The sequence below is a fragment of the Brachyistius frenatus genome, unplaced genomic scaffold (genome assembly GCF_029030835.1).
Source record: "Brachyistius frenatus isolate BFR_SWC_R1_liver_20210118 unplaced genomic scaffold, ASM2903083v1 Contig_3, whole genome shotgun sequence".
Taxonomy (NCBI): Eukaryota; Metazoa; Chordata; class Actinopteri; family Embiotocidae; genus Brachyistius; species Brachyistius frenatus.
In genome coordinates this window covers 1249737-1270468 of record NW_027210602.1, presented here as the reverse complement: position 1 = coordinate 1270468, position 20732 = coordinate 1249737, and the positions used below count along the sequence as shown (strand labels likewise).

Genomic DNA, 20732 nt, shown 5'->3' with positions numbered 1-20732 from the left:
TTTGCACAAAATGATGTGCAAGAGAGGAGGGGAGGGGGGGGGAGTAAAGAGGAGAAAACAGGCGAGGGGCAGCAGGGGAGGAGGGCCTCTGATGGAGGGTGGAGTGTGTGTGAAAGGGTTAAGTTCCCTCCCTGGTTGCATGCTGCTTTCCCTTGCTCTGTCAAGCCCCATTAAACCTGCTACACCACAGCAATATGGTGCCATCAATTACAGGCACGCTGCCATCAATGCAGAGAGGAAGAGGAAGAGAAGGAGGAGAGGGACAGGAGAGGAAGAGGAAGAGGAGGCAGGAGCATATAAATAGGACAAACGGCCACATAAAAGACCCGCAGCCCGCCTCACAGCCCCCCCTCCCCCTACCTGCACCTCCCACCTCTCAGGTAGCTTCCTGTTTGTGTCAAACACACACATGCAGACAAAAAAAAAAGACAAAAAAAGAAAGGAAAAGAATGTATACATTTCAGATTCACTTTCATTCATGTTACCACGGCGATTAATGAAAATGCTGAGAGGAGTTTGTGCACACTGACTGCAGTGTGATTCTACTGCCCCCATGTGATAACAGTAAAACAGAACTATTAAAAAGTACATCTTCCTCTTCTACCTGTCCGCACGCCGTCCTCCCGACCACAACACAGAAGAGACGGAGGAAAAATCAATAGCACCATGCCAGTTAGAGAGAGATCAATATGAGAGAGCATTCTTGAAAAGTGACACCCACACACGCGTGTTTCATCTCCACCTGCATTCCTCCGTGTCATCAGCCATTGGAGAGGAGGAGGAGGACAGTTCGGCTCCTCGTTCACAGGCAGACAAAGATGCCAGCCGGCAGAGAGCGACACAGAGGAGAGGATTTCTCTGCATTTACTGTCGGAGCGTCTTCAGCGGCTAAAGATCCAGAAAACAAACAGTGAAGATGAAGAAATGCTGACATACAACATATCGGTGATAAGAAAGCACATCGAGAAGTGGCCATGATTGTGACCTGCGCGCATTAAACGCCATCTCCTTCACACACTGGAAATGTGCCGAAAGTTTGCAGAAAGTTACTAAAATTCAAAGCAGAGTATTTTTTATATTTTGAACAAACACGTGACATTTCAGTTTGGAGGAGAAAGTACTGAAGAGAAAGGAAGAAAAAGTAGAAATGATGCCGCAAAGGCTAAAAAAAAAGAAAAAAAAGAAGAAAAACTGTTTTTTATGTCTTTATCTGATTTATTATCATGATATCAAAATGTGCATGTTGAATACAGACATGAACTTTTCAGTAGAAAACATTAAAATCAAATCAAAATATTTACGTTTTTTTGTGTCAGCCTCGTTGGTTTAAATTGTATTTAAACAATAACGATAACACAACAATGAGGAGACACTGCACTGTTTTTAAACTATTGGAATTTTAAAGGACTGGTTCATCTAAATTATAAAAAAAACAAACCTGTTTTCACTTTTACATAAGTAGTGTATATCTAATCATGCATGTAGCTTTAACAGTTTAAATTGGGTTCAACCGCTGAAAAGGTCTCGACAACAAAGCTTCCAGATGAACCGAGACATTTTTTTTTTTTTTAAATGTTATTTTTGTGGTTCATTTCATCTCTTTCGTATTAACAAGGAAGATTCAACAATTACATCAGACACAAGGCAAAACAAACAAAAAAAAATCTAAATGTCACAGAGAAACTATAAATATTTGTCATTTAGGTGAACTAGCCCTTTAAAAACCACATAAGTTAACCATAAAGAAAGCTACATATTTACAGAAGGTGTCACATTGAGTCTTATGTGGAGTTTATCTGAGAGGAGGAGCTGCTGCTGCCCGAGCTCTTGGTCTTCTGCCCTCTGGTGGCGCTGGGCTGCCGCTGCACCCGCTGGCTGGACGCCTCCCTGCCCTTCTCACCGTGGCTCGCTGCAGTTTTACTGCGTACTGCTGAAACATCACAACAAAACACACACACACACACACACACACACACACACACACACACACACACACATGGTGACGTAAAAAGGAGGCGGCGAAGGTCAACATGAATGCTGCTTCACGTTCCAGGCAACACGGCACGAGTGGAAAAGGAAATGATGATGATGAAGAAAAGTTATGAATGAAAAAGTAAAGGTGCAGAAGAGTAGGTTTTCTTACCTTTTCTGAAGTAGAGTTAATAACGCGGCACATCAACTGCACACGTGATTAGGAACCATAAAGTGGCAAGAAAATTTATGAAAACGTACGCAGTCCTTTCAGGGAGCTTCGAGCCGAGACGGAAAATTAACAGCGAGGAGTTTTAGATTGAGGAAACTTCTCCGAGCGAGAAGAGACAGAAAGTTCGGCGTTAGTGAGGAGGTGTGGTCGACGGCGTCCTTTTAAGGCTTGTGATTGGTTGATCGACCGCAAGCTTCATCCCTCCACGGCGTAATCTGGAGCGTTTCACTAGCTCTGCGTTTGAGGAATATTTTCTCCGACCTCGTTGGACTTCAGCAGTTCCTCCCCTATTTTAAGAAATTCTTCATCCTCTTTAACGTCCTCCTCCCTGACCCGGACACTTGTTCATTTCAGGAGCTCTCTTAAGGGTTAAGATACATCACGTTTATCTTTAGAAGAATTTACTTTCATGTTGCGTTCAGACCAAACTAAAAGTGCATTTTCACCTCATGCGAGTACAAACGCTCAAATTAAATTCGCGTTTGCATTGATTCGCAACGGAGGAATAATGAGCTTTACGTTTGGTCTGAAAACACCGTTAACTTTAAGGGGAAATCGTCACAATTCTAAGAATTCATCGTACTAAATGTACGATGAATCTTTATGAATACGGCCGTAGATTTATAGCACAGCTGGCCGTGGAGTCGCTTTGCGTACTTCAAACAATGGCGACTGAAACTGAACTGATCATGTCGAAGAGCTACTTTTACAGAAATGAATGCAACGCAGAAAAAAAATTAGGAGACACATCAGAAGAGATGATGAGTTTGACGAAACTGAATGGCAGGTTAAAGTCACTGCGCTTGTTCAGTCACTGAGAAACTGTTGGTGCTATTTTGGATCAGCCGGAGGGAATTACACTCTTAAATCTGTGGTGCTGTGTTTGATTGTCATCAACTGATCCTTTTAAATTCATAAATTAACCCCCCCCCCAAAAAAATTTTTTCATAGAAAATAACAATTCTTTCTCTTTGTTAAGAGAATCAATTTTCAAACATCAAAGTAAAAAAAAAAAAAAGAAATCCTAAAGTAGGAGGTGTACTTCAGGATTTCTTTTTTTGTTTTACTTTGAAAACAAATTCAAAAGTTAATTCTGCAGTGAAAATGTCCACTTAAATATGAAAACACACACGAGCAGGTTCTAAGTCTGTCATCCACACATGCCTGTGGACAGATACGCATGCAGTTTCTACTCAGCGTGATCGTGCAGTGAGAGTTTCACTATGATCCCGATCCATATTATCAACACACATCTCTTAATATCAAGCAGGGGACAGACGGAGGACACAGAGAAGCAGACAGGGGGACCTTGAGAGTCTTGGGGGCCGTAGACCACAATCTTAGTGTTGACCCTCGTGGCTCGGGGGCCCGAGGCTGAGGGGGGGGCTGCAGGAGCCTTAGGGCTCTTTCCAGAGACCACAGAGTCGTCCTCTTCAGGGAAAAAAAGAGGACGAGTTCACGGGGGACAGAAAAGAAATTAGAAAACGACGTGCTCACAGTGACGATCGGAGTTTTACGAGTCTTCAGTTCGCCTCCATTTTTAGTGGAAGAGCTCGACATGAGGCGAAGTGAAGACGGAGCTTAGTTAGTGAAGGGACAAGAAACTCTACCACAGCGAGCAGAGAACTTCAGTTGAGGAATGTGATTAATTTACGTGCTTGAAAAGGAAGCGAGAAGCAAAGAAAGAAGAAAAGAAAAAACGGAAAAGTAGTCAGTCAGCAGAAACGTTTAAAATCTGATGGTTACGACCTTTTTTTTTTTACACATCGTCACAAAAATTAAAGAACCTGATTCACAGGTCTGATTTATAAAAAGGTACACACACACACACACACACACACACACACACAGACAGATACACACGCGCACACACACACACACACACACACACACACACACACACACACACACACACACACACACGCGCAAGTCATGTGTCCCAACAGCGTCCTACATGACAACTCTGTGCTTGACGTTTCCACGACAGTTAAAAAACAAGAAATCCAAACACTTATGTTATTTAAACGAACGAAAAAAACTTCAACAACACGTATCCAACATCGTGTCAAGTAAAGTGCGACGTCGGAACGACGCCGACAATCAAACTTCACGAAGACACAAAGAACTGGACGCTTCGACCGCCATCCGCAATTTATATTTCATCTTCTGTGGCCGTGAGCAGATTCTTCATTTCATTGGCGCAATGCATTGTGGGATTGCGGAGATCTATAGAAGCTATGCTTCTGTCACATGTTGAGAGATATTGACGTGGAGGTGTTTCTGGATCAAAGCTGCACACTTCGTATCAGCTCACCCGCGTTAACGTGAGAACGGACTCCACGCAGACTTCGCACGCGTGATGACTTTGTAGAATAAAAAAAGCTGCGGTCCCGCCGGTGCCCGACTTTTCCCTAAAAATGTCTGTATTTATATTTTAAAATTATTTTCATGTAAATTACACAAAAGGCAAAGAAAATGTGATCATTTTGATCCATTTCGGACGCCCGCTTTACTCACGCTACTTTGGTTCGCGTTGTTCTTTCCCGCAGTTGACGCTGCTGCTCGGAACAATGTCGTTAACAGTCTTCGGTATTATTTCTACTGGATATGTTAATACCTTTACAATTACAAATTATTTGATAAACAAATCAAGAGAAGTCATAAATCATAAACGGAAATTGAAGAATTGGAAGTATGTTTGAGTTTATCAGGAGAGTGATAAAAGTGTGATTATAATAGCTCACCTCTGGCCAAACCCATCCGACATCATCACTAACACCGCTGCACTGTTGTTTAATTGACTTAAATTCGATTTTATTTGAGCATACTGTGCATTTTTTTTATTTATTATATTTATACTTTTACTACCTTTATTTTTTATTCTGTAATTTTGATTGCTTTTGCTGTATCTTCCATGCTGCTGTAACAAAAAAATGTCCCCTTGAGGGATCAATAAAATCTATGTACCTATCTATGAATTTTTTTTTTTTTTTTTTTTTTTATTTAGTGTGCAGAAAGACTTTCTGACAAAACAAATGCATTTATATCTGAATTGGATATTTAACATAGGAGATTATAGAGTTTGAAATCTAAGTCAAATAGATAAAAAGTGGTTTCAGCCTCGTCAAGTTAAAACTAAGGTTCCCGATGAGTCCTTCAGACTGGAGGAGGTTGTCGGTGCCACGCTCACCTCTGACCTCCGTCGGTGCCGTGGCGGCGCTGGTCGTGTGGGACGCAGCTGTCGACTCCCCGCCACAGCTCTCCGCGACTCTCTGACCGGCACACATCGCCTTCAGAGTCTGGAAGACCGCCTGAGGGGCCACGTTCATCTTCAGCAGGTCCACGATGATCCTACAGCAGGAGGAGGAGGAGGAGGAGAGAAGAAGAAGAAGGAGGAGAAGGAGAAGAAAAAGAAGAAGAAGAAAAAGAAGAAGAAGGAGGAGAAGAAGAAGGAGGAGAAGAAGAAGAAGGAGAAGAAGGAGAAGAAGAAGAAGGAGAAGGAGGAGAAGGAGGAGAAGAAGAATAAGAAGGAGGAGGAGAAGAAGAAGGAGAAGAAGAAGGAGGAGAAGAAGAAGAAGGAGAAGAAAAAGGAGAAGAAGGAGGAGGAGAAGAAGAAGAAGGAGAAGAAGGAGGAGGAGAAGAAGAAGAAGGAAAAGAAGAAGAAGGAGAAGAAGGAGGAGAAGAAGAAGAAGGAAAAGAAGAAGAAGGAGAAGAAGAAGAAGAAGAAGGAGAAGAAGAAGAAGAAGGAGGAGAAGAAGAAGAAGGAGAAGAAGAAGAAGAAGAAGGAGAAGGAGAAGAAGAAGAAGTTGAGCTCCTGGTTCTTCCTTCACAGAGACGACACTCAGGTGTCATTGGACCTACTTAAAGACCTCCTGGTCCACGGTGACTCCTGCAGCCTGCGTCAGCTCGAACAGCTCGGCCTCTTCAGCACTCAGGACCTTCTTCTTCTTTATGGCGTATTTCTGCACGTTAGTAGTGACCACCAGCGCCGGGGAGTCCGGAGCCGGGGGGGCGGTTTGTGCTGCTTGTTGAGACATCACTAATAAGGAACATCAATATCAAAATAAACTGCATGAATGAGAGTGTTAACAGCCAGGAAAGAAAACACATCTCATTACATATTTCATTTAGCTGACGCTTTTTATCCAAAGCGACTTACAATAAGTGCATTTCAACCATCAGGGTACAAATTCAGACAAAACGCGGTGTAAATACGACCTCCTCGTTAATTCTCAGCACACATATGACCTTACGTGACGAACATACAAAACTACTGATTCATTAAAATAAGAAAAACTTACCGTTAAAAGAGCAGCGATGAGCGTTTGAAGTACCGTCAATCACAACAAGTCCCTCTTGCTTCCGCCAAGCGGGACGCGCCAAAAATACGTCATCAACGAAAGACGTTCTTCTTCTTCTTCTTCTTCCTGGTTTTGACTGGCGGGTTGACGAACAACGAATTGACGTATTACCGCCACCACCTGGTTAGGAGTGTAAATCAGAACGTCTAATATTGAACTAAAAATACAAACAAAAATTCTATCTTGCACTTCCGTTTCAAATCAAGTCACATTTATTCATAAAGGACATTTATAAACAACAATAGTTGAACAAAGTGCTGCACAACAACAGACAGAATTCAAACAATAAGCTTGGAAATCAAAAGCAAAAAAAGTGATATGGCAATCAAACAAAACTAAAGGTTATTCATAATATACCGTAGCTGTAAACTAATAGTAAAATTGATTAATATATAGTTTTTTTTTTTTCAAATTTCAAGTTAAAATTTATGCATAATTGGGAAATACTAATGAGAACAGAGAAGATGTTGATGTTGATGAACTGATCTGCTCTGTGTTAGTCTGATAATTTATTTTTCCATACCTATGCTGAGGCTTTATGGCTTAATATACATGTCTGGCTTTATACAATGGGGTTGTTGGTTTTTTTTCAGCTGGACAACTTTTCTCAAAAGGACATGGAAATTAACAAATATTATTTTCTTATATATCCTATTCAGATTCTTGATTTAGATTTCATATCCACAATTATCAAAATATGAAGGTGAAATCCAGGTTTTGAGTTTCTTGTCTATACAAAAGCCCTTAAACTTGTAAAAAAAAAAAAAAAATAGAATGCAATTAAGCTTTTTAACATTATAGAATGAACATGATTTTCTCAAAAAGTCATGAAATTTATTTTATTTTATTTCACTGCTTTGTTCTGTCCTCTTGTTGCACATTTTCATTTTGACCTACTGTGATGATGTTTAATATGGAATTTATTCAATAATTATTATTTTCTTCTTTAAAAAGACTCACTGGAAATAACAAATTAATTGTGGTACATAATTATACCTGGAATAGCAGCTGTACTTTTAAACTGTATATTCTGCGAAGTAAATATTCCGTAGTTTGTCAAAGAGAAAACGTGTCTGCAGCCTTACAAATCTTCTAACGGGGGGAAATTAACGTTTCAAATTAATGTTACCATATCGAGTTATTAAACTGACAGGTGACAGTCATGATTTATCCCCATATCCCACTCAAATATTACAATTTGTGACACGAACAGTAGAAAAAGGACGGTACCTGTATGCTAGCCTGATGCTAACAGGACTCGAAAAGCAAAACAGGAAGTACTCGGGGGGATTGTCCTCTCGCGCATGCTCGGTCCTCTGCGCTGTCGTCCGAGAATGGCCGCTGCTGCAGCAGGAATAAACAAGCACGGCGCCGGAGCGACGATGGAGCCTTGTATGCGACACGGGAGGGGAGCCAGTGGCAGCACGGTCAAGGTTGTAATATTGTCACTAAGATCCACGGCCGGATTAAACTCGCTGTTGTTTGTGCTGTCGGGGTTGTTTCCGCGGAGGATCGTCTGCTAGCTCGCCTTCGTGGCTTCTGATTTTGGGTGAATGCTGCTGCGTTGGCGTTGGTGGCAGCGGATGCCAAACATTTATCTTGATTCCTGAAAGAGCTCCGTGTCGCCCTTGCGTCATAGGAATGTCATAGATTGCTAATTGTCAAGCTGATTTAGCCGGATCCATGACAATCCCCCCTCCCCTCCCCTCCCCCGGCTGGTGTTTGTGCCTGCAGCATGAGCTGCCGGCGCTAGTTGGCGTCTGCAACCAGCCTCGGTTCACTGCAGCTCCTCTGTGTGATGGCACGGCTCGGCGACGGGGTTATAAAGAGGCTGCCCAGGGAGCTCGGCTGGCATAATATTAATATAATTAATAACCAAGGTGATTGCAGCAATCCAATGAGTCCTTGCAGAGCTTCCTTGTGCATTAAACACTGGTGGAAGGAGTATTTAGATGTTTGACTTTTGTAAAAAAAAAAAAAAAAAAACCAATACCGCAAATTACAAACAAAAGTCATGCAAAAATCTATTTGTATTATTATATCATTAGATTATTAATACTGCAGCATCAGTGTGTCAGCAGCATGTTACTGGATGGGCCGTTTTTCATTAATTCATGCAACCCTTATTTAAATTCTCTGGAATACATTTTTAATGATGCCGAGATCACGTTGAACAAACTAAAAGATTACGTCAATAAAATATGTAATAAAAATAATAGAACTCAACAATAAAACAAAATAGGCAAAATTAAAACAATAAACTACAAACAAGACTATATATATATAAAATAAATCTTTGCAGGGAGGTTTGTGATCATGGATTTGAATTGGCCATAAGGGAGCAGGGGATTCAGTTTGTACTACTACTACTTTCTATCTGGTTTGAAATCCAGGGAAAGCAGAGAAATGTGAGTGGTTGTCAGGTGATTACTGGGAGAAAAAAAAACTAAATTCTGATGCACAAATCTGTTTTCAGTTTCTGGACTTTGTTTATGAGATTTTGGATTATTTAAATATTTATTTAAATGATACCATGTGAGAAGTTTAAAGGGGAAAAAAAAAAATCACAATTTGTTGGAGCTGTTTACCAAATTTCCCCACTGTAGGATTAATAAAGTCTAAAATCTAAATCTAAACTCATTGACCCAGACTACACCAATTTTTTTTTAATTTTTTTAATTTTTTTTTTTTAAAAGACATCACTTGGAAACTACTTGTTTAATCTTTAACAATGTGTATTTTAACAACTTGTTTTATCATCAATTGTGTCAAATATTCATGTAAAAAGGAACTAACGCTCTCAGATAAACATAATAGATTAGAAAGTACATTATTTCCCTCTAAAATTTAGTGCAAGTCTTCAAAATTGTACTTAAGCAAAGTATCCTTAGTTATTTCGATTAGATTAAGTCAGAGTATTTATGAAATCTTTGCCAGCTGATCGTTCTGACTCTGACAGTTCACCCTTCCTTTCCCAGGTGCTCGAGTGTGGCGTGTGTGAGGACGTCTTCTCCCTCCAGGGAGACAAGGTCCCTCGTCTTCTGCTCTGCGGTCACACAGTGTGCCACGACTGTCTCACCCGGCTGCCCCTCCACGGCAGAGCCGTCCGCTGCCCCTTCGACAGACAGGTCACCGAGCTGGGTTAGTAATGGGGGTTGCTACGACAACAGGGATATGAAAATAATCATCTTTTCATTTGAATATCGATACTCACGACTTGCTGTGGGCACAATAAAAGGAAAATGTCTCTTTTTAGTGCAGGTGTGACTGTGGGGGCACAAAATCTCAGAACTAGTCCAGAACCTTAGAGAACCTTAGAGCAACACATAGCACACATTAAATTGAATTGCAAAATGGAAACGGCAGCTACTTGTGAAAACATGACCGGAGTAGCATTTAACAGTTAAACCCAGTTGCGTTGTTGTCATAGCAACAAAGTTAAAGAAGAGAATTGTACCTAGAAAATATCACATAATCCAGAAAGGGGTGGAGCTTAAAATGAATGGTTTGACCAGAGTGTGTCAGAGGGTTTATTTTGATGCTATAGTGTGTGTTAGTTAAATTATATTGCAAAATTCTGTTCTGGAGAAAAAAACCTTTTAACAGGAACAAAAAACTTCCTTTTAATGGGAAGAAAAACTATCCTTTAACAAAAAGAAAAACTTCTTTTTAATGGGAAGAAAAAAACAACTTCCTTTTAACAGGAAGAAAAACTCCTATTTAACAGAAAGAAAAAAAAAATCCCCTTTAACAGGAAGAAAACCCTCCAACAGAACCAGAATTGTCTATCTGCAGAACCTTTTCTATTTCTGCCCTAAAACCTTTTCTTTTCCTTCCCGTCTCCTCAGGGGATTCTGGAGTTTGGGGTCTAAAGAAGAACTTCGCTCTGCTCGAACTCCTGGAGCGACTCCAGAATGGAGCGACCAACCAGTCGGGCATAGCGGAGGACGCCCTGAAAGGGATGGGAGAAGTAAGGCAGCAGTGTGTAAACCCTCTGAAAGACGTGTCACCCTCACAGCACCCTTCATTTAACGCTTCCTGTTTTCCTGCCAGTGTATAATCCGGTGTGACGAGGACGAGAGCCACACGGCCTCCATGTACTGCACCGTGTGTGCCACCCACCTGTGTGCCGAGTGCTCCCAGCTCACACACTCCACTCGCACGCTGGCCAAACACCGCCGGGTGCCGCTGGCCGACAAGCCTCACGAGAAGACACTCTGCCCGCAGCACCAGGTCCACGCCATCGAGTTCGTCTGCCTGGAGGAGGCCTGCCAGTCGGGGCCGCTCATGTGCTGCGTGTGCAAGGAGTACGGCAAGCACCAGGGACACAAGGTAGTTAAGACTTAGACTCAGACTTCAGACTTCACTAATCCCACAGTGGAGAAATTTTTGTCATCGCAGCAGCATTGAAACACAGTTAGGGGGGAAAAAAAAGGTGCACATAATAAGGAAAAAAAATTACACACACACACACACACACACACACACACACACACACACACACACACACACACACACACACACACACACACACACACACACACAAACTATATACAAAAAAAAAAATAGATACAGCTTGGGATGAATGGAAAGTGTCAGGTCCTATGAAATGAAATGAAGTACAGTGCAACGTTATTTTATGGTGGTGTTGAACAGTCTGACAGCCGTCAGGACAAACAACCCGCGGCAGCGCTCCTTCCTGCACTGAGGGTGCAGCAGTCTGCCACTGAAGGAGCTGCTTAAAGCTCCTACAGTCTCATGGAGGGGGTGAAAAACACCTCACAGTAGAAGTCATCATCTGTGGACGAGACGCAGTCACGCATCCTCCACCTTTCCACCTTCCTTTTCAGCACGCCGTTCTGGAGACCGAAGCGAACCAGATCCGTGCTTCCATCCTGGACATGGCCCACTGCATCCGCACCTTCACCGACGAGGTGTCCGAGTACTCCAGGAAGCTGGTGGGCATCGTGCAGCAGATAGAAGGTGGCGAGCAGATCGTGGAGGACGGAGTGGGCATGGCGCACACCGAGCACGTAAGACGTCACTTCTCTCTAGAACGTGTTGGGCTGTTTTTCCCGTGTTCCCCACGTTAACGTGTTCCCCGCGTGTTCGTCAGGTTCCCGGCACGGCAGAGAGCGCGCGCTCCTGCGTCCGAGCGTACTTCGCAGACCTCCACGAGACGCTGTGTCGGCAGGAGGAGATGGCGCTGAGCGTGGTGGACGCTCACGTCCGGGAGAGGCTCATCTGGCTGAGGCAGCAGCAGGAGGACATGACCATCCTGCTGTCCCAGGTGTCCACCGCCTGCCTGCACTGCGAGAAGACGCTCCAACAGGTAGGACAGCGAGGAGACGATTTTCAGATCGGGGTGAACTCGTTTAATCCCAAAAAACTAAATGTTGTTTTATTTTATGTTGTTTAAAGCCATGGATTATAAAAATGTACATCTTTTATGTGCAAAGGTTTGCAAAAAATACAGGAGTATAATTCTCAACATATATCAGCAATTGATCTTTTAAAGAATAAACGTACAAAATCAGATATTATATCTGTTAATTAAGGTGTTTTACTGACTTCCTCTGGTAGAAGTCTGAGAAAAACATCTTTTTCCAGAGACTCAAGCAGGAAGTAAACTGATGTGATCATGGAACCTTTCAAAGGAGTTGCAAATTTTAGTCAAATTGAAGCTGAATTTCACTTGTAGATCTTCCAGGTTAAACAGGTTCAAAGCTGCAGCATCAGTAATGCAGTGTTTGGTTTGCTTCTGTAGGACGACTGCAGGGTGGTTCTAGCCAAGCAGGAGATCAACTGTTTGCTGGAGACTCTTCAGAAGCAGCAACACCAGTTCACCGAGCTGGCGGATCACATCCAGCTGGACGCCGGCATACCCGTCACCTTCACCAAGGTACACGCCGGCCCTGCTCGTAGTCCTTCCTGGAAACCTGCATGTGTCATCCAAATCTGTCAGGAAAAAAAAAAATGATGTGGTTTGAAAATGTGTTTCTAGGACAACCGGGTCCACATCGGTCCTAAGATGGAGATCCGTGTTGTGACTCTGGGGCTCGATGGAGCTGGAAAAACCACCATCCTGTTCAAGCTGAAACAAGATGAGTTCATGCAGCCCATCCCGACCATCGGTAGGAAAACCGCTCATCCAGAAACAACATGAATCTCATCAGCGCTGTTCTAAATAAATCTGTTTTTTAATAAATCTATTTTTTTTTTTTTTTTTTTTTAAGGTTTCAATGTGGAAACAGTTGAATATAAGAACTTGAAATTCACCATCTGGGACGTTGGTGGGAAACATAAACTGAGACCGCTGTGGAAACACTATTACCTGAACACTCAAGGTACGCTCAGTGATGCACACACTTGACTTACATCTCATACTGCATTTAAAAACATCCCTGTTTACTCTTGACACAAATTAATATAAAGAAAGAACACTTTTGTTTGAATTAGACATTTGTTTTAGTCAAAACGAGCCACTGAGCTTGTTTACTTTGCGGTTTCTAAAAAAGGAAATTCTGAACTATGTGCCTGAATAGTTGCAGGTTCAAATATAGTTGAAATCCTGATCAAACCATGAGCAGTCCTCAGGTTCCGGAGAGGAAAACGGTGAATGGATGTTTGGGTTTGGTTTCTGCAAAGTGGAAAAATAAAACAAAGTAAGAAGAATTTACCACAGACAGATAAACGCTGTGATTATTACAGGCAGGTTGCTTTACTACCACGCATGTTCTCTGCAGCCTCTTTCTGCTGCGTTTCTTCTTTAGCTGTGAAGTTGTTGTTTTTTATTTCATTGAGCATTTTATTGCTTTGAATAACTACAAATATAAGCAACACTAACTGGATATCAAAAACAGAAAAAGTGGTGAATTTTCTTTTAAACTATCTTCTATAGGAACTTATAAAAACCTCTCCTGAGCAGCGTCTTCATGCTCTTCACTGGAGAGACGGAACAAACCACTCTTCAGAGGAGAGGGGTGGATTTTAAATCTGGAGCAAACCTTCCAGTAGTTGTTGAGATATTTCAGTCTGGTGTTCCAACACGAAGACTCATTTAACTTTATTGTCTTCTTCCTGTCTGTGTGCAGCGGTGGTGTTCGTGATTGACAGCTGCCACCGGGACCGACTGATGGAGTCCCACAGCGAGCTGGCCAAACTACTGACGGAGAAGGAGCTGCGAGACGCCTTGCTGCTCATCTTTGCAAACAAGCAGGTATTAAACCAACATCCTTTTAAGATCTGTCCGTGATGTTCTGTAACGTGGAGAGCTGATTATCGGTCTTCCTGCTGGTCTCTGTGCAGGACGTCCCCGGCGTCGTGTCCGTGGAGGAGATGACGGAGCTGCTCAGCCTCCACAAGCTGTGCTGCGGGAGGAGCTGGCACATCCAGGGCTGCGACGCCCGCAGCGGGATGGGCCTCCACGAGGGGCTGGACTGGCTCTCCAGGCAGCTGGTGGCCGCAGGCGTCCTGGATGTCGCCTAGAGGTCACACCGACTGAACCTCCTCCTCCCCCCTCTCCCCTTCCGGCCTGTGAACCCGCTTCAACAACTACTTTACCTGCACCACAGGGCTGCGTCTCCAAGCCCCGCCCCCTGATCTTTCCTTCTTTGTGCACCGTTGTGGGCAAAGAAAACAATGGTGTAAATACTTTAATCAGAAAACCACAGAAATACCTTTTAACGTCGGCCACGCCCACCGAGTTCAGACTACAACTGCCATCCCGCTTCACTTCCAAGGCAGCTCATGCGCCGCTTTCTCCCCTTTCCCAGGAGACGAGATGTTTATCTGGCGTCCGGTTGAACCGTGCCTGTATCTCCTCTCCTCATAACCATCTGTGACAGTAACCTCGCTGCAGTGTCGTAGTAATGATAGCATCATTTATGTAGCTTTTAGCTTCAGATAAAAACTTTGTTTATTCTGGGTCGGTGAGATGGGAAAGAAACATCCGCCAGATGTTCCCCTGTCTTTGCCTTGTCATGTAATGAAAGCAATAGCAGCTGTTTCATCGGGTCTTTAAGTTTAAAAAAAAAAAAAATCTTATTTAACACAGCGGCTGCAGCAGCAGCAGAGTTTTGGTTTGAATGTGGCGTTTTTCCGTTACAGAACCAGTTACTGAACTTTATTTATGGGCGGGAATGTTACTGCGACTGGAGGCTGCTGGGAATTTTTTTTTACGTCTGCTGCCTCACAAACGAACTGATCTGCTGTTTCCTCGTAGACTCTTGAGTGTTAACGTCACTGCAGAAGACGTCTCGTGATATTATTCCTATTTAAACATCTCTCACACACACGCGCCGTTTACTTGACGGTACACCTGTAATCAGCCTTCAGTAATGTGAAACACTAAACCCTGTCCCGTTATCGAGGAGCCATCCTTTGAGTTGATCTTTATTCATTGCTATGTAATGTTTACTATTTGTATCTATGTATAAAAATACAAATAAAAAAAAAAAATGCACGCGTGAAAAGCCTTCGTTTGTTGTTTTGAGACGTAGAAGCACATCGAACTCTTTGTTACAGTGGACTTAATAACGGCTTTTGTAAATGATACATAAAGTGACGCTGTAAAATAAAGTAATTCAACAAGTGTTGTTGTTCTTTAATATAAAACTGTACAGGACGTGATGAAGACACGCGATGACGACACGATGAAGACGCACGTGGTCACTTGACGGTGATGTTGATGATGCTGATGTCTTCGTACGGTTTGTCCGTCTTCGGGTTCACTTTGACGTTGGAGATCCTCTGAACGGCCTCCATGCCTTTAGTGCACCTCCCGAACACTGTGTGCTTGTTGTCGAGCCACGGCTGCACAAAAACAGACACACACACACACACACAGCAGTTAAAATCCCCAATAAACGTCTGTTAACACTGATTTTGAGCCTCCAAACATGAGTCCAGATTATTGAGACCTGCTGTGGTCATAATCAGCACAATTAGCACCAGCTGTGTGTGTGTGTGTGTGTGTGTGTGTGTGTGTGTGTGAGACTTCCTCTTTCTTTTAATGCAGCACAACAACAGCAAACTAGGTTAGTGTGACAAAACTACAAGTTTAGATCTTTGATTAAATATTTGAATTCCTGTTTGCTCACCGACTGAAGTCTTTGTTGGTCATTTTTACACTTCAGAGACAGAAAAAGTTGCCCAATTCACAGTTTTGCATTTTACTGTCATGATTTTGTGGGTGTCAGAGACGATAATCTGGTGATTAATTCATTACTGTGCTACTAATAAGGTGGAACAAGAAATGCGTTATTCTGTCTGCGTATTTTAAATACTTTAACTTCCTGTTTTGGGCAATTGAGGCAGCAAAAAGAGTTCAAATTGGCAAACTTGTTCACAAAACATTTTCATTGGTGAGTTTAAATCCACTGTTCACTCTTCTGCTCTCCATCTCAGGATAAACCTCTAGAACCTGAACCCTAGAGTCTGAACCCTAGACCCTCGATCCTAAACCCTAGAGCCTAGATCTAAACCCTCGAACTAGAGGGTTCCTTTAAACATGACAGCACATTACTGAAGTTTAAGTCTGACAGGTGCTTTTATTTTGAACTATGAAAGAGTGAACTCACGGTTGGCACCACAGTGACGAAGAACTGCGATCCGTTGGTGCCGGCGCCGCCGTTAGCCATGCTGAGCGTGTACGGGCGGTCGTGTCTCAGCGTGGCGTGGAACTCGTCCTCGAACTCCCCTCCCCAGATGCTCTCCCCGCCCATGCCGGTGCCGGTGGGGTCTCCAGTCTGGATCATAAAACCCTGCACACAGCAGACACCCTCAGAGTCAGAGTCACATGACTGATTCGTTCTCAACGAGTTCACGGATGATGAAACGCACCTTGATGACTCGGTGGAAGATGTGTCCGTTGTAGTAGCCGTTCCTGCTGTGAACGCAGAAGTTCTCCACCGTCTTCGGACATCTGAAAACACAAAGAGGAAAGTTTGTGTTTGTGTCTCCGACAGCGTGAAGAGGACGTCGGATCGACCTGCTGGAAACCCACTCGACGGGGAAGAGCTTGATGTGGATGTCTCCCATGGTGGTGTGGATGATGGCGCTGTCCGACACCCTCTTGGGCCCCTCAGCCTGCGTGGCCGCCATCACCTCCTCCTTCGACGGCTTCTCGTTGAAGATGTCTCTGTCCGAGTCGGCGCTCTTCGTGTCCTCCGGCTCTCTCTTCGAGAACTTCAAGAGAGAAGCGAAGAAAGAAAACACGTGAAGGCAGAAGAAGAAAACCAGACGACACCTCGAAATAATCGCCCGGTGGTCTCACCATGTAGAAGCGGTTCTTCTTGAAGGCGGTGCAGAAGATGGTGGGGTCTGGCTCCACGTTGTCCAGAGCGGGGTTGTCGGACGCCTTCATCTCCACGGTGGGGGCCACGTGCATGGCCTTGGCCACGCCCTGGAACAGACTGAGCTGGACCACCCGGATGTTCTCCAGCTTCCCGAGGATCCGAACACACCTGGAGGAGAAGATCCACAACGGGAGGTTTCAGACCGCAACTTGTTTTGTTTGGAAAATGAATATAAATGTTAACATCTACTCATAATCATGTGATTTTTCTCTTCCTGATGCTGTGCGGCACTCTAGACACTGATCAGATTTGGTGTGTCCTGATGTCACCAATCTATCTGCATGGGTTGCCGTGGTAACACCGTAGCTTTTCCAACGCGGAAGCAAAGTGGCAGCAGACCGTTGTCCTCCTTGTCCTCCATGGAGACAAACTCTCCACTCGCTGACAGCTCTGTTAGCGTCAGCATAGATTCTGTCACTCTGAAAATGACGTCATCCCCGTGTGACACAAGAAATCCAATCTGAGCCGGCAGACCGACCGGATTGAGACGCAGCTGTAGAAATCTGACTGGAATCACATTTCAAACCTCCATATTTTTGGATCCAGATTGCAAAAATCACATTTCATGTTGGTTTTTTTTTTTTTATGTCCAGACTTTCAAAAATGAATCTGGATGACAAAAAAAAACCCTGATTTGTGTTTTCAGTCTGAACATATCCCAAATGTATTTTGACCCAGTTCTGCGTGTAACTAGATCAAACTTGTGTGAGAAGAGTCCGAGGCTCGGGTTGTAAATTAGAAACTCTGCAAGATTTTAATATCTTACCGGAAGATGTTCTGTTCCCGAGTTATGCTTTTAAAAACGTAGATTGCCTGAGGACCTCCCATGATGCATTGAGACTCCACTCTTTCTTTTGCTTTCTGTGCATCTACATTTTTATGCCAATATTCAATGTTGTATTTATATTAAAATAATATTTTATTCAACGCTTGTTTTTATTGACTTCTTTATAATTGTAAAATGTTCCATTGTAATTTGACACCATAATGTAACTTAAATTGTTCTGTAGCTGCGACGTGTCCGAGTGTCCTTCTCTGAACACGTTCTCCTCTTTAATGTGAGCGTACCTGTTGGTCTCCACGTTGATCACCTTGATGCCCAGCATGGTGCCGTACAGCACGAAGTGTCCGGTCTCGTCGAAGATGATGTTGGTCAGCCGGATGCCGTCCACCTTCTCCAGCTCTCTGTCCACAGCCATCCTCCTGCCGAACTCCATGTCGGGCAGCTGCTGCCTCATCTGCTGCAGCTCTGTGAACATCTGACACATGAAGGCAGGCGGGATAAACGAACGGAGTTGCGACACGGGTGAAGATCCAGATCTGGAAGATGTGTGTGAGGAGTTACCGTTAACGACTCGTCGAACACTCTCATCAGTTTACCGGTGAGGAACCGGAAGATCCGGACTTTCCTGTCGGAGGCGATGGTGGCCATCTTCCTCCCGTCGGGGGAGAACGCCAGGCTGGTCGGGTACGTTTTGTGTTTCGCGAACTCGTACAAGTCTGTGTCTGTTTTGAATTCCCAGCTCACGTGTTTGGGGAACTTGAATTCGCTTGGGAGGCCCATCCAGTACTCCAGCATCCCCGCTTTGTCGGCCGACACGATGACTCTGAACCTGGCGTTCAGGCGGATCTGAGACAGCGGAGACGAGTGCATCTTATCGAAGACGTGGAGCGGGTCGTTGCTCCCCCTCCCGTCGTAGACGAAGATCTTCCCCGTGGATTTCTCCGAGCAGGCCACGGTGGAGATGGCGTCGCCAGGATTGTAGATCCACTCGCTCTGACCCGGCTGAAAGCTGCACACAGACGAAGCAGCATCGTATCACTATTAAAAGGGCGGCGTGTCCCTCCACTCTGTCTCCTCCACATCATAACTGAGACTCACCCCAACTTCAGCATGTTGATCATGTCAAAGTTGACCACATCGAACACTTTCATGGCCTGATCGTCACCGACCGAGCAGAAGAGGGCTCCTTCAGCACTGACGGCGATGCTCTCGATCACACCTGCGCAAACAGCAGCAGCAGCAGCACTGGTCATACTCATCAATCAATGTGCATTAAAAAGAGAAGCAGGATATCCCACGTTGATGAATTCAATTCCTACCGAGATGACTTCGAAAGTGTTTCACGAACTCGATTCCCTCGTCCTCCTTCTTCTTCCAGAACTTGACGTGACCGTCCTGACTGGCTGTGAGGATGAAGTCTGTCCTGAAACAGGGAGAGGATGTTTTGATAATTAACTGGTTTGATTTACTCTTTTCAGGATGTGAATGAGTCAAAAACTTTATATGAAAAGTTCTCATAAAAATGTTGACATGAATCCTTAGGATTATTATCATTTTAATGTTTTATCACACAAAACCCTGAACAGATAAAAGTATGGAAATACAATTAATTCAGTCGGCAGAGCTAACAGATGCAATGATTAATCAATGAATGGAAATCTCCAAATATTATTATTATTACTATTGATCAACGTTTTTTTTTTACTCTTCACTTAATCAACAAAAACATGACGGATTATGGAAATAATCATTTGCAGCCCTCTTGACTTCCTGTATTGTTGGAATCGGCTGCAGGAAACTGATTAACGTGCAGCTTTTTGTCCCTGCAGTATTTGGACGTCCCTCCACAATCGTTATTATTATTAAATATTAATTCAAAGGTCTGCTGAATGCCTATATAGTTATAAATCCATACCATTTTAGACTGGTATGAATGTATAATGCTAAAGGATAAGAATACAGAAAATACTGGAGTATAATGTATATCGGTGATACCGACAACTGACTCATATGCCATTTTAACTGAACCTGATACAGATAAACCCGGATGATAACTTATCTGCACAACTCTTAAAGATGACTAATAATATATAAGCGACCACCATACAGTAGGAGAGTTGTCCCACTGGGGAAGAGTCCAGTTTCCTTCTCGCCTCTGACTTACTTGGAGCAGACCAAGTGTGTGATAACATCTCTGTGCATGTAGCTCCGTTCATACATTGCAGCCGACGGCAGGTTGTCCAGATAAACGCGCTCATATTCCAGCACTGAGAGAAAAAAAAATTAAAAAAAAAAAATACATGCAAAAGTTAGCAGTACTCTGGTTAGCTGCTGATTAGCATCTGTTAGCAGGAGCTGTAGATAAAAAACAGTTGTGGCGAATTCGCTGCCAGAAAGCCACCTTTTCTTTTCTTGGTCTTTGTGGCTTCGTTTGGCATCGGTCCGACCCATTCGGCATCTTCTCCGTCCGCTTCTCCATCCTGACTGTCGTCTGCTTTGCGCTTCAGTTCCACATTGTTTTCAGATGCCGCCATCGCTGCCGATCTTCCGTGTGGTCCTTTCCTGGTTACGGTACTTCCGTTCGGCGCCCGGACTTCTCTCACTGGTTTTAAGTTTAACTCGTTAAAAAAAAGAAAACCTCCTTAAATTAATTATCCTTCATGCATTATCTGATATAATAAATTTTTATCAGAATATCCGTGTCTACTCACTGATTTCAACAGTGTTAGCTGCAGCGGAACAAATAAACTCTTTTGTTTCTAAGGTGCTATTGTCATGGTACACTTGGATCAAACCAAAAATCCACTTTAGGAGAGTCAACGATATTTCTTGGGATTGTTCTGTCAGCAGTACTCTTGCAGCCTAATGGCCATGTGAATAAAATCATAACTAAAACTATTATAAAACATAGTCGCCTATTTAATAGTTAATTTTAAAGAAAATTAATGAATAACAAATATTTATTTTGAGAAACCCCCCCCCACGTACTCGGAAGTAAACAATGAGTTCACATGTATGCCCAATAT

The 20732-nt window shown here is 43.4% G+C and overlaps 3 protein-coding genes across 7 annotated transcripts; 1 reads left to right on the top strand and 2 right to left on the bottom strand.

The window, feature by feature from the left end:
• Nucleotides 1-1207: 1207 nt before the first annotated feature.
• On the bottom strand, nt 1208-7898 carry mzt2b (mitotic spindle organizing protein 2B). Of its 5 annotated transcripts, none has more exons than XM_069702078.1 (5): nt 6505-6684; nt 6065-6242; nt 5394-5554; nt 3512-3634; nt 1209-1927 (listed from the first exon to the last, which is right to left on the bottom strand). In XM_069702078.1, the coding sequence occupies exons 2-5, from the start codon at nt 6238-6240 to the stop codon at nt 1782-1784; spliced, it is 606 nt and encodes a 201-aa protein (XP_069558179.1). In that variant the 5' UTR covers nt 6241-6242; nt 6505-6684; the 3' UTR covers nt 1209-1781. The 5 variants fall into 5 exon arrangements, with proteins under 5 accessions (XP_069558207.1, XP_069558179.1, XP_069558199.1 ...); XM_069702070.1 differs by having other exon boundaries at nt 1211-1930; nt 6505-6675; XM_069702088.1 differs by lacking the exon at nt 1209-1927 and adding an exon at nt 7795-7898 and having other exon boundaries at nt 3293-3634.
• Nucleotides 7899-15158, top strand: trim23 (tripartite motif containing 23). The gene is made up of 11 exons (XM_069702011.1): nt 7899-7997; nt 9543-9705; nt 10413-10534; nt 10618-10896; nt 11415-11597; nt 11681-11896; nt 12332-12466; nt 12569-12698; nt 12801-12911; nt 13659-13783; nt 13873-15158. Exons 1-11 carry the CDS (start codon nt 7899-7901, stop codon nt 14050-14052), a joined length of 1743 nt encoding a protein of 580 aa, XP_069558112.1. The 3' UTR covers nt 14053-15158.
• On the bottom strand, nt 15158-20266 carry ppwd1 (peptidylprolyl isomerase domain and WD repeat containing 1). The gene is made up of 11 exons (XM_069701998.1): nt 20108-20266; nt 19871-19973; nt 19026-19129; nt 18805-18925; nt 18268-18715; nt 17991-18181; nt 16841-17030; nt 16571-16752; nt 16408-16489; nt 16146-16328; nt 15158-15378 (listed from the first exon to the last, which is right to left on the bottom strand). Exons 1-11 carry the CDS (start codon nt 20238-20240, stop codon nt 15235-15237), a joined length of 1881 nt encoding a protein of 626 aa, XP_069558099.1. The 5' UTR covers nt 20241-20266; the 3' UTR covers nt 15158-15234.
• Between the last annotated feature and the right edge of the window lie 466 nt (nt 20267-20732).